At 37.3% G+C, this 16,809-nt stretch overlaps 1 protein-coding gene across 1 annotated transcript in view; it reads left to right on the plus strand.

Annotated features, from left to right (window-relative positions):
- The first annotated feature begins 6,292 nt into the window (after nucleotides 1-6,292).
- LOC121371105 (amine oxidase [flavin-containing] B-like) overlaps nucleotides 6,293-16,809 on the plus strand; it is a 37,626-nt gene continuing 27,109 nt past the window's right edge. The window contains exons 1-4 of the mRNA XM_041496760.1: nucleotides 6,293-6,403; nucleotides 8,771-8,865; nucleotides 11,409-11,546; nucleotides 14,680-14,784. Coding sequence (XP_041352694.1) covers nucleotides 6,355-6,403; nucleotides 8,771-8,865; nucleotides 11,409-11,546; nucleotides 14,680-14,784 — 387 coding nt within the window. The 5' untranslated portion in view covers nucleotides 6,293-6,354. The remainder of the gene's footprint in view (nucleotides 6,404-8,770; nucleotides 8,866-11,408; nucleotides 11,547-14,679; nucleotides 14,785-16,809) is intronic.

A 16,809-nucleotide genomic window follows, 5' to 3' on the forward strand; every position in this document is an offset into this window, starting at 1 on the left:
AAAGGATCTATTTATAGAATGCTGTTAATAACGCCACCTACCGGTTGATATATAGATATAATATATATCGTCTCGCATACCAGTTAATTTTACCTAAACCTAATAATCATAACATAATTTTTAAAATATAATTTAGAGCTCTTTACAGCTGCAATAATGTCACCTGACTCTGTATAGCGTCCAACAAAAATATAATCCTACTAAGCACGACGTTGTTAAAATACCTAGGCTCAGACTGCTTTGTGCTTTGGCTCCATTTAAATTGGTCAAATGACACTTTCTTAAAGTTGAAATACTGGATACAGTCTTACTACAAATCATAACTTTTTATTTTCTCCCTGCGACAATAAGCCTACGTCATTCTTTTTGGTCACATTCGAATACATGAGTTACAAGTAGCGTCCCACATCAGATGCTTTATTCTCAAAATATAGAAGCAATCACGACTTTGTTTAACGTCCTTTTGACTCTGCCTTGTGCAGAAATACGATTTTGTTCGTTACGGAAATCGTATTTTATCTTTCATATATTTGCAATTGTAACTGTTTGGGCAAGTACCTTTCGTTGCATGACACAATTTGTAATCTGTACGCAGCATATTAATAATATGCGTTGGTAGCGTATAATTATACATACGTAAATATGTTTATATAATACGCGTTATTGCAGTTTTAAAACTGTCTTGAACGCAGCTCAGCCGACAATCTAATTAAAATTAGCTTCACTGGTTAATTACTATAGACCAGGAGAGCTCATTTTAATCAGATTGCTCAGCCGAGTGGATCAAGTAACTTTGTTAAGACTCTGTACAGGCCACAACAGACTAAATGCACACATGTTCACACCGTTCAAGCTAGCACCTTCACCAACTTGCGGCTGTGGACTCAAACACCAAACAACGGAGCACATCCTACAGCAGTGCCCCACCTATCGAGGTTTGAGACAATCTGAGTGGCCTATTGAAACAACTATACAAACCAAACTCTATGGTGACAGAGGAGAACTGGAAATTCCAGCTCATTTTATTTTACACTATGGACTACTGGTGTAGCCTGTGAAAGAAATAAATGAATAAAATGAACGCAGTTATATATATATTATAGGTCTATATATTGATACTATTCAACTGTATATATTTTATTTCATTTTAATGTATGGTTGTTGGGGTTTTTTTTTGTGGTTTTGTTTTGTTTGTTTTGTTGTTGTTATTGTTTTGTATTTTTGCTTCTTTTTAATGTTTTTTTATGTTTGTTTTTAATTTTTAATTTTCGTTTTAGGCCTACATGCAGTGTTTTAAAACAATGTCAGATACATTCGTAATCATATGTGTGTGTGCGTGCGAGCGCGCGTGCGTACGTACGTACGTGTGTGTGTGTGTGTGTGTGTTAACATATATTTAGTGTAAATTGAAAATAAACAAGCTGTACACACGGTCACTTTTCTACGTAGAGTACTGACTCCTTTGCCGTAGAAAAATTACTTTTACCGTAGAATTATGACCTGGGTTCAAAATACCAAGTTACTCTAGTAACGTGGTATTTTAAGAGGGAATCATTATTCTACGAGGGTCAGTTTGCAACGTGTGGGGAGTTGTAGTACTACGGCCGGTTTTTCAGCAGGGGGTCATTTTTTTTACTAAAGAAAACTAACTCTTTTACCGTAGAAAAGTGACCGGGGGGTCAATATTGGTTAATACTTCGATATTTGCTCGACAGGAAAAACAGATAAGAAACCCACTGCCGGACTTAGCCCAGTGGTAAAGTGCTCGCTTGATGCGCGGTCGGTTTGGGCTATTTCAGGTTCCAGCCAGCCGTGGTATGTGCTATCCTGTTTGTGGGATGGTGCATATAAAAGATCCATTGATACTAATGGGAAAATGTAGCGGGTTTCCTCTCTAAGCTTACATGTCAACATTACCAAATGTTTCACATCCAATAGCCGATGATTATTAAATCAATGTGCTCTAGAGGTGTCGTTAAACAAAACAAAACAAGCTTACTCCTACTGGTCAGGTCAAGTCAGAGAGTTCTGACCATGTCAAGGTTGTGGAGCCTTGAATTCATGGCCTTACATCAAAGTAATATAATTTATATACAAGTACATATATCTAATTTGTTGTATAATAATGTTACATTACATCTATAACAATTTGATACATAAATGCATTTGTAATGTTTCTGTATAAATTAAAGATTGGTAAAAAAACAACACAAATTGCTATGACGCATATAATGGAAAGGACTGGGAAATATAGGAGAAGAAGAAAGAAGATATAAATGGTTAAAACACATAATAATAAATTGATAAATAAATAAATAAGCAAACAAACAAACAAAACAAAACAAAATAAATAAATAAATAAATAAATAAACAAATAAAATAAATAAATAAATAAATACATGGGTGTGTGTGTGTGTGTGTGTGTGTGTGTGTGTGTGTGTGTAAATCTATACTAGCGCGAAACGAAAAAGACCTGGAATTCGAAACAAGCTATTGTTAGGAAATACGTTTCAGTAAAAGAGATTAAGCCATGGTGTCCATTGTTGATTAAAAATTTCGTAATTGCAATTCTTATATAAAATAATTCTTTCTATTTCAAACTTGTTTCGCAAAATGTTTTTAACTCCATTGATATTTCATATTTGTTTCTATACTTTCATACAGTAGATATAATATTTAATGTTGATAATCAACCAATTTACAAAGTTACTATTTTCGTTATTGATCATACCAAACATAACAATATCTTGACTAAAAATAATGGCAATTCCTGTTTCAGTCAATATCCATTCTCGTATTGATTCCCAAATGTGGTTAACTTTGTTACAGTCAAAGAAAAGATGTTGTAACGTTTCACCTGAAGCTTTGCAGAAGTCGCAAGCATTAGAATCCACGTAATGTATCATATACAAAAATGTATTAGTAGTTAAGATTCTGTGTACTATTCTATACTGAAACCATGATAATGTTGTGTCTTTTACACATCGAAAAGGAATAACATAATACTTTTCCCATTTCTTTGTATCATACATGTATCCTTCATTTGCATATTTCAATTGTGCTTTTGGAATGACAGTTTGTGAATTTAACATATCATACATATGTTTACAACCGCTTTTGTCTTTTAATAAATGTTTTATCTTAAACGGGAAAACAGGCTTTTTAAGATTTGTGAAAGTGTCAGCGCATGGTATTTTGACTCCCGTAGAATACTGACTCCCCGGTCACATTTCTACGGCTAAAGGAGTCAGTTTTCTACAGGAGAAAAATGACTCCCAGCTGAAAAACCCGTAGTACTACGACCACTCACACGTTGAAAACTGACCCCCATAGAATAATGACTCCTCTTGAAATCATAGAAAATCTTCTTAATGGGATTTCAACAAGTTTCTATGTAAGTTATTTTGCTATAATATCTTAAGTTTACGGTCAATCCTCTATAAAACATCCCACAGGGACCTTAAAAGTGGCCTCTATCATCAAGTGACATTTTAAATAGATGCAAATATAATATGAACTGAGCTGTTCATTTATATGAAAGTGGTTGTTATGCCCATTCTCTGCATTCACCTCATGTTTTGTCAATACGGGAATCCCAACATGCGAGTTAGAAAGATTAGATTATCTTTCCGTTGTTGCACATTGTTTACATAATTAGACCTCCTAGTGTAGAATGACCCATGTATGTATGTTCTATGTATGTAAGTATGTATGTATTTTATGTATGAATATCTATATATCTATATCTATCTATCTATCTATCTATCTATCTATCTATCTATCTATCTATCTATCTATCTAACCTACAGTTCGTGATAAATTGACCAAAAGACGAAAACTTAATATTAACTTAAAAGCTTGACTATTTTAATTAAAAATTAAATTAAAAAAAATTAAAACCTAAAAAAAAAAAAAAAAAAAAAAAAATTACCTCCATTGAGATGAACATTGATAGGTGCAACCATAAACCTAGTTCCACTGGCCTACTACTTAGAGGCGGTTCAACAATAATTATGTAACGCAAACTTTGGCATGTTTACCCCTCCCCCGTCCAATGTCACGTTTTGTAACACTAAGACCACTCTCCCCTCGGGATGCGAGTATTAAAAGAAACCACAAATCAAGCACTTTGTTTAATCAGTGGTCTACAAATCAAACCCGCTCAACATTTTCCTTAATTAATTTAATACCCCTCCCCCCCCCCCCCCCCAACACAAAACATTCCTCTTCTAAGCTTTTAACTGGAACATATAACATAATTCCAAAGGAACTAAAAATTTTGGTTTAAATGATGCGGAGGTAGGTACAAATAACATAAAATAGCTGAAATGAGTCCAAGTACATGTTTTTGAAATTTTTATTTTCAAAATCGGTGGATCGATAGTGTGGTTTGGGTGTGATAGGGTTATTGGAATGTGGAACGACCCTCTACTAAAATACAATGAACAATTCCTGTATGCGCTGGAGGTGTCTCAACGCAGCTTTGATCTCACTGCGTTGAAATCTGGAATACTTTGATCATGATTTTCAAATAATAAAAACCTTTTGATGTATCCTGTTATTATAATTTCATTAATAGCGGCACCCCATTCAGACGTAAATTATTTTCCTAATTATGAACACTTATCATTAAATACACTAATCAACTATGAAGAACATTTGAAGAACTTTAAAAACGAGCGGAATTAAATACCTCTCCTACTATAAATTTGTTTCGTTTGGAAAACAACAACAAAGTAACTAAAACAAAAAAATAGACGATTGAGACGAATTCATAACTTATCTGGCTTTAATTATAAAATAATAATAATTTATACTAAATTTTAACAATTCAGTTAGAAATTAATTCGCAACATAAACATAAACGTTGATGTCGTCGTTGCAACTGATGCCGTCGCCGTCGTCAACGCCGTCGAAAAAGAAGTGATTTGTTTAACGATGCATTCAACACATTTTATTTACGGTTATATAGCGTCAGGCATGGTTAAGGACCTCAAAGATAATGAGAGAGGAAACCCAGCTGTTGCTATTTCATGGGCTACTCCTACCGAAAAACCAGCAAGGGATCTTTTGTATGCACTTTCCCATAGAAAGGACAGTACACACCACGATCTTTATTATACCAGTCGTGGGGCACTGGTTGGGACTGGAAAAATCCAATGAGTCCACCGAGGACATTCGATCCTATGACTCAAGCACCTCAGTCGAGCGCTCAAACCACTGAGCTAATTCCCTGCAGCGGTCCCAATTCTAAAGTAAAGGTATTTTTATTCTGCAAAAACGTCCATAGTGACCGGGGATATATATTCTACGGGGGTCAAAATACCACGTTGCTGGGATGCCGTGGTATTCTGACCCCTCGGTCACACTTTTACAGTAAAAGTAATTTTTCTACGACAAAAAGTCATTATTCTACGTAGAAAAATGACCGCGGAGTCATTATTCTGTGTAGAAAAATTACCGCGGAGTCATTATTCTGTATAGAAAAGTGACCGGGGAGTCAGTATTCTACGGGAGTCAAAATTCCACGTTACTGAAAAAATAAAGGGAAACTCCTACTGATAAAGCAGTATTTTTATATGTATCTTCCAATTCTTCAGACAGTGTTTAGGATGGGAAAAACACTTCACACTTCTCCTTTTTTTCGTAAATAAAGGGTGACATGAAATTAATTTTAACTCAAATGTCCTTAAACCCTGCCCCATAAGCGTATGGGATGGGGGAGGGGGTGTCAGGGGCAGTTCTCTCTCTCTCTCTCTCTCTCTCTCTCTCTCTCTCTCTCTCTCTCTCTCTCTCTCTCTCTCTCTCTCTCTCTCTCTCTCTCTCTGTCTCTCTCTCTCTCTCTCTCTCGCTGTCTGTCTTTAAATTTTTCTATCTGGAAAGATAGACGGACATTCTGACGGTTTGAAGTTAAATACCTTTACTTTGAACATTTTAACAACTATTTCACTTATAATTAGTTACTAATATGTAGGCCAATAGGCCTACACGTATTTAACAGAAACAGTATAAGTAGGCTAAATCGTAACATGTGCATTTGATAAATTGATATGGTATCGATATTGATAAAAGGCGGCACTTTATTCAAATTAATTTTAGTTTATTCATAACTGAACAAAATTACTAGTATACAACGCGACCCGCATTTCTACAGAAACACTTCGGCAGATACCGAATCCATTTACGAAATCAGCCGATGTGTTACGGTTACAAGAGTTAATTCCCTTGATACTTCCGATATCTAGCCTACATTTTATTGTCGATTGCATTAACCTTTGGCCTTGTGCTGTCTTAGGATGTGAGCTGTCTATCCATGTCAGGAGTGCAACCTAAATCCGTTTAAAGTAAACACCAATGACCCAAACATCGACTAAAGTTGTTGTCATCGGTGGCGGCATTAGTGGTAAGCTGCCGAATGTATCCGTACCAGTGCAATACAGTACATTATATTAAAGTTTGCGTTGTTTAACGACACCACTAGAGCACACTGTTTTATTAATCATCTGCTATTTAATATCAAACATTTGATAATTTTGACAAATAGTCTTAGAGAGAAACCAGCAAAATTTTTCCTTTAGTAGTAAGGGATCTTTTATATGCACCATCCAGAGCCATACCCTCCGAGGGGGGTGGGGGCAGTTGCCCCCCTGAGAATCTCACTTTTTTTTTTACTCCAGAAAATAGCATACACATCTCCAGGTTTAATTTGTATAGTGTTTCATTTGTTTATAAAAAGTAGTGCCCTGCCATCCCACAGAAAGGATAGCACATAATGCAGCCTTTGATGTACTGTACCAGTTGTGGTACATCATATAAAACAGGGCCATACCTTGAACACAGGTAGTGGGGGAGGTCGCATTTGCACCCCCCAAAAAAATAAGAAAAAGGATCCCTTTTTGTCTACCCGAAAAAGGCCTTCTATTGCTGTGCCTTAATTTTTTTTTGTACTGACACAGGTGCCTGTGCAGGATATTATTCGGGGGTGGGGGAGGGGGGTGGGGGGGTCTGAACTTCAGTGAGCAAAATATCTTGGAGGTTCGGGTCATGCTTCCCCAGAAATAATATTTACACAAAAAATTGCTTTGATCAAGAAGGGTTGACACAACACACACACACACGCACACACACATATACACACACACACACACACACACAAACACGCACACACACAAACACACACACACCTATATCCACCCACCAACCCCTACTAATTTTAGGCTGGGTATGGTCCTGTGTAATACATAGGCTACCAGATACCTGGACTGATTCAGCTGTTTTGATCAAAGTTATTATTAATATATATTCTTACACACCCGTTGGTGAGAACATCATTTGTTATTTTTGAAAACACATACTTGTTTAAACATGTACGTGTTAACAATTTCAAGGCATACAACTGGCTGCTCCTAGCTGATGACCAGGGGCCTAATTCACAAATGTCTCTTTGGCTCTGCTAGACAACAAAGCATCCTCTTTGCAAGTCTTTTAGCATTGCACTGCAAGATCGCAAAGTTGCGAGGGTTTATTGAATTAGTCCCCAAGTCACCAATGCCATACATCCAATGAAAAACCAGCACAATCGAAATTGATTACACTGTGATGTATAGTTAACCTGACAATCATTTGTCAGTGATGCTTAAGTGCAAGGGCTGAAAATAACGTTTATATAAAAAGATGTTAAAATTTGCTTAAAACCTTTTTTTTTGAGGATATGTAAGAAATAGAATAATACATTTGTGTCTGTTAGATACCAATACTATTTATTTTACAACTTGTTGTTTAAAAACATATCAAACTCACTTTCTCTCATTAGATACATTTTAAAACAACTCGTGAGATAAATGGTATCTAACGGCCACTCATGTATTATTCTCTCTTTTACAATAAAACCCCTCATAACCAGACCCTCAGTAAACTGGAATTCCCTCCTAATGGGAAATCTTTTAAGGCTCGTTTTTAAATATCAGTACAATGAGAACCTCTCTAAACCAGATAACCTTAATAATCAGACTTTTTACTGAGTCCCATGGGTTTTAGACAGGTGTCACTGTATTTTTGTAATTTCCAGGTTTGTCTGTTAACTATACATTCGCCCAGATGGTAAGTTGAGTCCAATAGTTGTGTATTTGTTAATATCCAGGTTTGTAAGTTGAGTCCCAATAGTTTTGTATTTTTATAATTTCCAGGTTTGTCTGTTCTCTATACCTTTGCCCGGATGGTAAGTTGAGTCCAATAGTTTTGTATTTTTATCATTTCCAGGTTTGTCTGTTAACTATACCTTTGCCCGGATGGTAAGTTGAGTCCAATAGTTTTGTATTTTTATCATTTCCAGGTTTGTCTGTTCTCTATACCTTTGCCCGGATGGTAAGTTGAGTCCAATAGTTTTGTATTTTTATCATTTCCAGGTTTGTCTGTTGACTATACCTTTGCCCGGATGGTAAGTTGAGTCGAATAGTTGTGTATTTTTATCATTTCCAGGTTTGTCTGTTGACTATACCTTCGCCCTGATGGTAAGTTGAGTCCAATAGTTGTGTATTTTTATCATTTCCAGGTTTGTCTGTTGACTATACCTTCGCCCGGATGGTAAGTTGAGTCCAATAGTTGTGTATTTTTATCATTTCCAGGTTTGTCTGTTGACTATATCTTCGCCCGGATGGTAAGTTGAGTCCAATAGTTGTGTATTTTTATCATTTCCAGGTTTGTCTGTTGACTATACCTTCGACCGGATGGTAAGTTGAGTCCAATAGTTGTGTATTTTTATAATTTCCAGGTTTGTCTGCTGCTCGGGTTCTTCAGGACGCTGATGTGGATGTTGTTGTTCTCGAGGCCCAGGACAGAGTCGGTGGTCGAACTCACACCATTCAGGTGAGTAATATGTTGAATCATGGAACTCACACCATTCAGGTGAGTAATATGTTGAGTCATGGAACTCACACCATTCATCTGAATAATATGTTGAGTCTTCAAACTCACCATTCAGGTGAGTAATATGTTGAGTCATGGAACTCACACCATTCAGGTGAGTAATATGTTGAGTCATGGAACTCACACCATTCATCTGAATAATATGTTGAGTCTTCAAACTCACCATTCAGGTGAGTAATATGTTGAATCATGGAACACAGCATTCATCTGAGTAATATGTTGAGTCTTGGAACTCACACCATGCAGGTGAGTAATATGTTGAGTCGGTTGTCAAACTCACACCATTCATGTGAGTAATATGTTGAGTCATGGAATTAACACCATTCAGGTGAGTAGTATGTTGAGTCTTGGAATTCACATCATTCAGGTGAGTAGTATGTTGAGTCTTGGAACTCACACCATTCAGGTGAGTAATATGTTGAGTCGGTTGTTAAACTCACACCATTCATGTGAGTAATATGTTGAGTCATGGAACTAACACCATTCAGGTGAGTAGTATGTTGAGTCTTGGAATTCACATCATTCAGGTGAGTAGTATGTTGAGTCTTGGAACTCACACCATTCAGGTGAGTAATATGTTGAGTCATTGAACTGACACCATTCAGGTGAGTAATATGTTGAGTTATGGAACTGACACCATTCAGGTGAGTAATATGTTGAGTCATGGAACTCACACCATTCAGGTGAGTAATATGTTGAGTTAGTGGTCAAACTCACATCATTCATGTGAGTAATCTGATGAGTCAGTGGTTGAACTCACACCATTGAGGTGAGTAATCTATTGAGTCAGTGGTCAAAGTGGTCCATCCACCCACCCATCCAACCATCCATTCATCCATCCATCCATCTGTCCATCCATTCATTCATCAACCAACACATCTATCCTTTCATCCATCAATTTATTCATTTATCCATATATCCATTCATCCATCCATCTGTCCATCAATCCATCCTTCCATTCTTCCTTCCATCCATCCATCCATCCATCCATCCATCCATCCATCAATTTATCTAACAATTCAACTGTCTATCCATTTGTGTTACTTTCTATGTATAAATTCACATATTCAGCCATTCATCAATCCATCCACTTTTTTCTATTAATACAGACATCCATACCCATGCTTATATCATATCTGTCCATCTGTCTGTCCATCTGTACATCCATCCATCCATCCATCCATCCATTCATTGATTTATCTAACAATTCAACTGTCTATCCATTTGTGTTACTTTTTATGTATAAATTCACTTATTCAGTCATTCATAAATCCATCCACTTTAAAAGTTTTTTCTATTAATACAGACATCCATACCCATGCTTATATCATATCTGTCCATCTGTCCATCCGTCCGTCCATCCATCCATATCCATATCCAAACATCCATCCATTCATCCATTCATCCATTCATCCATCCATCTATTCATCTATCCATCCATTCATTCATTCATTCAATCAATTCATCTATTCTTTCATCCATCAATTCATTCATTTATCCATTAATCCGTTCATCCATCCGTCCATCCATCCATCCATCCATCCATCCATCCATCCATCCATCCATCCATCCGTCCGTCCGTCCGTCCGTCCGTCTGTCCGTCTGTCCATCCATCCATCCATCCATCCATCCATCCATCCATCCATCCAATGATTTATCTATCCACTTTTTTCTACTAATACAGACATCCATACCCATGCTTATATCATATCTGTCCATCCATCCATCCATCCATCCATCCATCCACTCAAATCGATTCATCCATCCATCAACCCACTCAGTCATCCATCCATCCACTCAGTCATCCATCCTTCCATCCATTTATCCATGCCACCATCTATCCATTCATTTATCCAAGCACAAGCCATCCATCCCACACCCATCCTAAACCCACCTATTCATCCATCTATCAAACCCATACCCACCCACCCTTTACCATCCACCCATACCCATCGACCAACCCACCCAAAACCCACTAACCCACCCACAGTTCTCTTTCCATCCATCCACCCACCCATCCACCCATCCATCCATCCATCCATCCATCCATCCATCCATCCATCCATCCATCCATCCATCCATCCACCCATCCACCCTCCCATCCATCCATCCATCCATACATCCATCCATCCATCCACCCATCCAGCATCCATCTATCCATCCATCAATCCATCCATCCATCCAAGCACCTACCCACCCATACCCACCCATCCAGCATCCATCCATCCATCCATCCATACATCCATCCATCCACCCATCCAGCATCCATCCATCCATCCATCCATCCATCCATCCATCAATCCATCCATCCAAGCATTCACCCACCCATACCCACCCATACCATCCATCCATCTATCCATCCATGCATCCATCAAGTGATTCATTCATCATACTTATTTGTTTATTGTTTGTTTTTATTTGTTTATGATGTAAGCCATGTTTTAATTATGTAAATTGTGTGACTGTCTTATGTTTTAAAACAGGATCCATCTCATGGCGTTGTTGATGTTGGTGGGGCATATATCGGCCCTGGACAGAATCGTGTGTTCCGATTGGCCAAAAATCTAGGTCTTGAATTCTACAATGTTAACGAGAAAGAAAAAACTGTTCTCAGTTTACAGGTACGTAGATCATTTAAAAAGAAGAAAAATACAGTAGAATCTCGTTGGCTTGACCTCGGAAGGGTCGAACACACGGCAACGCTTGAACCAAAAACAAAGTCCCAAGTTTTTTGTTTGGTAAACTCTTGTATTAACTGCCGATGGGTCGAACATGTCCAGGGTCAACTATAAGCCTTCACTCGAACTAAATTATCCGTCCCATCTGTGTTAATAGCTATATTTCCCTCGAACTGGTGATCTATCAAATATCAAATGGTAAACCACCAAACAGGACCAACAATTGCTGCGCTTGAGCAGTTGGTTATTACAACCTTGAGATTAATTATTTAGGTGGAACGAACTATAGATGAATCAGGGAATCACAACAATAGCCATGCCATCCTTTTGTTACCACACTTGTCATATTGTTTGTTACGCGGCTATCGGTAATGATCTTTCAAGTACAGCTCGTGTTAAGGTACCTGTGAGATGAACCCTAATACCAATCAAACAATTAGTGCACAAACGGGCCTCAGCATAAAGCGTTACTTAACACACAACCTCATTTCTGGAAAGTGGACATTGCTGGGGGGTTTTGTTGTTGAAATTTTCAAATTCTTTTGTAATAAATTCATTTAAATACAGATTACAAATTTGCCATTTATTTATTTTATTTCAGTGCAATTACCTATATTACATAATTTGTATCTAATTCAACTTTCTAACTAATGTTAACGTAAATGTCCGATGTTAACCGAATGGTTTGGTTGAACTACCCGATGGGTCGAACACTTTCTCGAGCACCAACGGGATTCATCTGTACCTGTAATAAATATAACTATGTTGTGAAATATTACACTTATATGACTTGGCGAGGATCACAAATTAACTGAGTAGTAGAACACTTATATGACTGGGGATTACCGGTATCTTGGATCACTCGGTCAGTCTCTCTTATAACAGGGTGTGAGACATAGCCCAGTGGTAAAGTGCTTGCTTGATGCGTGCTTGGTTTGGGATCAATCCCCTTCAGTGGGCCCATTGGGCTATTTCTCGCTCCAACCAGTGCATCCTGTCTGTGAGATATGAGTGCATATAAATGATCCTTCATTACTAATGAAAAATGTAGCAGGTTTCCTCTTCAAGACTGTAGTTCAAAATTACCAAATGTTTGACATCCAATAGCCAGTGTTTAATATATCAATGTGCTCTAGTGGTGTCGTTAAACATAACAAAACCAAACAATCTTTAGCTCTATTAAGTTTAGGTCTATGTGTCAAAAGTATGTATCAATGTGCTCTAGTGGTGTCGTTAAACATAACAAAACCAAACAATCTTGAGCTCTGTTAAATTTAGGTCTATGTGTCAAAAGTATGTATCAATGTGCTCTAGTGGTGTCGTTAAACATAACAAAACCAAACAATCTTTAGCTCTGTTAAGTTTAGGTCTATGTGTCAAAAGTATGTATCAATGTGCTCTAGTGGTGTCGTTAAACATAACAAAACCAAACAATCTTTAGCTCTGTTAAGTTTAGGTCTATGTGTCAAAAGTATGTATCCTAGATCAAGGACATTTTTATTTAACGATGCACTCAACATTTTATTTACGGTTATATGGCGTCAGACATATGGTTGAGGACCACACAGATATTGAGAGAGGAAACATGCTGTCGCCACTTCATGGGCTACTCTTTTTGATTAGCAGTAAGGGATCTTTTATATGCACCATCACACAGACAGGATAATACATACCACAGCCTTTGATATGCCAGTCGTGGTGCACTGGCTGGAACAAGAAATAGCCCAGTGGGCCCACCGATGGGGATTGATCCCAGACCGACTGTATCCTAGATCAATGACTCGTGAATCAGTTTACCTAGTATATGAATTGTGAATATTAAAAAAAAAATTGTTTTGTTTAATGACACCACTAGAGCACATTGATCAAGTGATATTGGCTCTTGGATGTCAAACTTTTGGTAATTCTGACACGTAGCCATCAGATGAAACCCGCTACATTCTTCCTAATGCAGAAAGGGATCTTTTATATGCACTTTCCCACAAACAGGAAAGCACTTACCACGGCATATGACCAGTTGTGGTGCATTGGTTGGAACAAGAAAACCCCCCAGTTAGTTGAATGGAACCACCGACGCAAGCACCTCAGGTGAGCGCTCAACTGACTGAGCTAAATCCCGCACAGTATAATAATAGAGACTGAAATTAAAGTAGTGTACAATACGAATCATTCTACCACTACTTAAGGTCAGGTCAGATCAGATCAGGTCAGGTCAGGTCAGGTCAGGTCAGGTCAGGTCAGGTCATAGGTTTTAATGTTGTGCACATTCAGAACAAGCTGTTGTTCTGAACACATCTGTCGACTTTTGCCGGCTTCTCCAATCCTGTGATGCAAGCACCTCAAGCGAGCACTCAACCGTCTGAGCTAAATTCCGCCCCTGTGAATATTATAAGAGAAATTTTAAAATGGTCTTTTATTACAACATGGGGGCGAGACGTAGCCTAGTGGTAAAGCACTCGCTTGATGTGTGGTCGGTTTGGGATCGATCCCAGTCAGTGAGCCCATAGGACTATTTCTCACTCCAGCCAGTGCACCACGACTGGTATATCAAAGGTTGTGGAAAAGAGTAGCCCACGAAGTGGCGACAGCAGGTTTCCTCCCTCAATATCTGTGTGGTCCTAAACCATATGTCTTACACCATATAACCATAATTAAAACGTGTTGAGTGCATCGTTAAATAAATCATTTCCTTCCTTCCTTCCTTTATTACAACATATCAAGTTGTGGTAGATGAGACTTAGAATTCTGCAGAATTCTTCTTTAATCTACGTATTTTAACTTTATTGTAGCAAAGGCCAAATGTTTAGAAACCATGTACAGTGAAACCCCTCTAAACCGGACACCCTCGGGACAAGGTAAAATATCCGGTTTTAAGAGGTATCCGGTTTATTGAGGTTAAGTTCTTTACTGATTTTTAAAAAAGCACTGTGAAAAATGTCCGGTTTTGATGGAATTCCGGTTTACAGAGGGTCCAGTATTGAGAGTTTTCACTGTATTAGTTCCTTTTACCCAGCCGATTTAGTGATAAAATGCTGTGCTAGGCTACAGCCAATATATTTTAAGGGTTTTGTTTCAGGGATCCTGGAGCACCTTTTTAGGGGCTGTTCCCCCTCTGAAGAATCCGATTGCCCTTCTAGACTTGAACCATGTGATGCGCACTCTAGACAGTATGGCTTTACAGGTTGGTGTTTCTTTTTCTTGGTATTTTTGATTGCCCTTCTAGACTTGAACCATGTGATGCGCACTCTAGACAGTATGGCTTTGCAGGTTGGTGTTTCTTTTTCTTGGTATTTTTGATTGCCCTTCTAGACTTGAACCATGTGATGCGTACTCTAGACAGTATGGCTTTGCAGGTTGGTGTTTCTTTTTCTTGGTATTTTTGATTGCCCTTCTAGACTTGAACCATGTGATGTGCACTCTGGACAGTATGGCTTTGCAGGTTGGTGTTTCTTTTTCTTGGTATTTTTGATTGCCCTTCTAGACTTGAACCATGTAATGCGCAGTCTAGGTAGTACTATACCAAATAACTTCCGGCTGGGTCAAAGTTCGAGGTGCACCGAACTTTTGATAGAGAAGTGAACACCACAAGTCCTGTGATTGGTTATAAATGTGAGTGTGTTGGTTGTAAAAAATAATAGTTTCATCTGGGTAAAATAAATGTTCAATTTTATTTCATCTAGTACCAATGTGTCAAGTAGCCTTGTGCTTGAAACATGTATGGGGTACCTGTAAAAAAAAGTACTCAAATTTTGTGCGAAACTAGGGTAGTCATAGACGCTACCCGTTATCTCAGAAACGAGCAGCTTGACCCCCATTTTTTTATGATTCACTTTAAGTGTAAGGGGTGGTAGTATTTATATCCGTGGCGTTTATGTCGATTGATACGTTGCAGGTAGGAGTTTTAGCCGCATATGTTACTATGGTCGTCTATGGGATTTGATTTGGTAGTATACACCCTATAGCACATATTCAGTGCATAATAAAAAATATTATGATTTTGTCATTTTATTTAATTAAACTATACTGGTTGATTAATTAGCCATCACTCGATCATGCAAGTTCACAATGACCTTGACCTTGACAATAATCTCTGTACATGGCTCTGAATGGAGTTTGAATCAAAGTTAGCACTGAAGAAAAGTTGGTTTTGGCCTATAATTCATACTGTAAAGATTTCAATAATTTCTTTTTACATGGTATTTGACTTGCCATATACAACTGCTCTTAAATATGATATTATATATAGGCAACCTGAACTAAGATTTTAATAGCAATTTATTTTTATATTAAAAATAGCATGTGCCAATAGTGGGTTAATGTCTTTAGTTTCCATTAACATTGTTAATTTTTTATGTATGAAATTCTGAAAACGCAAATTTGTAAAGAAGTTGATTTTTATTGTCATTTTGACATATTTATAGGGTACTAAGTTATATTTTAGACAAATTTGTAGTTTTATGCAAAATTTAAAGTAAATTTGAAGAAAAACTTTACCAAAAACATAATTAAATTTGTTGTCACTATTGTGCCTTCTGTTCTTATTTGTACATAACAATAAGGTTGTTAAACATATACTTAGATCTCCAAATCATTTTTGTTTCTTAATAATCACTTAGTTAGCTCTCATGAAAAGCATTTTGAGTTTATACTAGATTCAGAACCAATTTTTTCAGATTTGATTATCTGCCTTGGATTAAGTTGATAATTTATTTTATTGTTAAAGCTGTATTACCTAATGTTTCTAGCTAAATAAAATGCTGGATTACAGATTGTAGGAATACATCTAATGTACATATTGTATTCATCCGGATTAGAAAATAATGCAAGAAAATAGATGTTCGGGTAATTTTGTCATTTAAAAATAGTTTTTTTCAGTAATTAATCAAAAATAAATGTGTTAAAGCTGCATGATTATTCGAGATATCACAACTATTAAAACCTCCAACTACAGTAGGCTATAAATAAAATATAGTCAGGAATACCAATGGTTTTGATGGTTCATTATGAAAATCAGCATGGCCGATGGATTTGAAATTCCCACACCTGGTAACTTGAAGACACCCACACCCAGCATACAGGATTTCCTCCCAACACTAATGTTCAGGACATTAAGTCATTACTTCATACAGGTACAGTCATGTTTGTGTTTCCTTCCTCAGACAGTGTATTTTTTTAATACTGATATTTCTTTGATGTGCCTGTTAAG

The sequence above is a fragment of the Gigantopelta aegis genome, chromosome 1 (assembly GCF_016097555.1).
Source record: "Gigantopelta aegis isolate Gae_Host chromosome 1, Gae_host_genome, whole genome shotgun sequence".
NCBI lineage: Eukaryota > Metazoa > Mollusca > Gastropoda > Neomphalida > Peltospiridae > Gigantopelta > Gigantopelta aegis.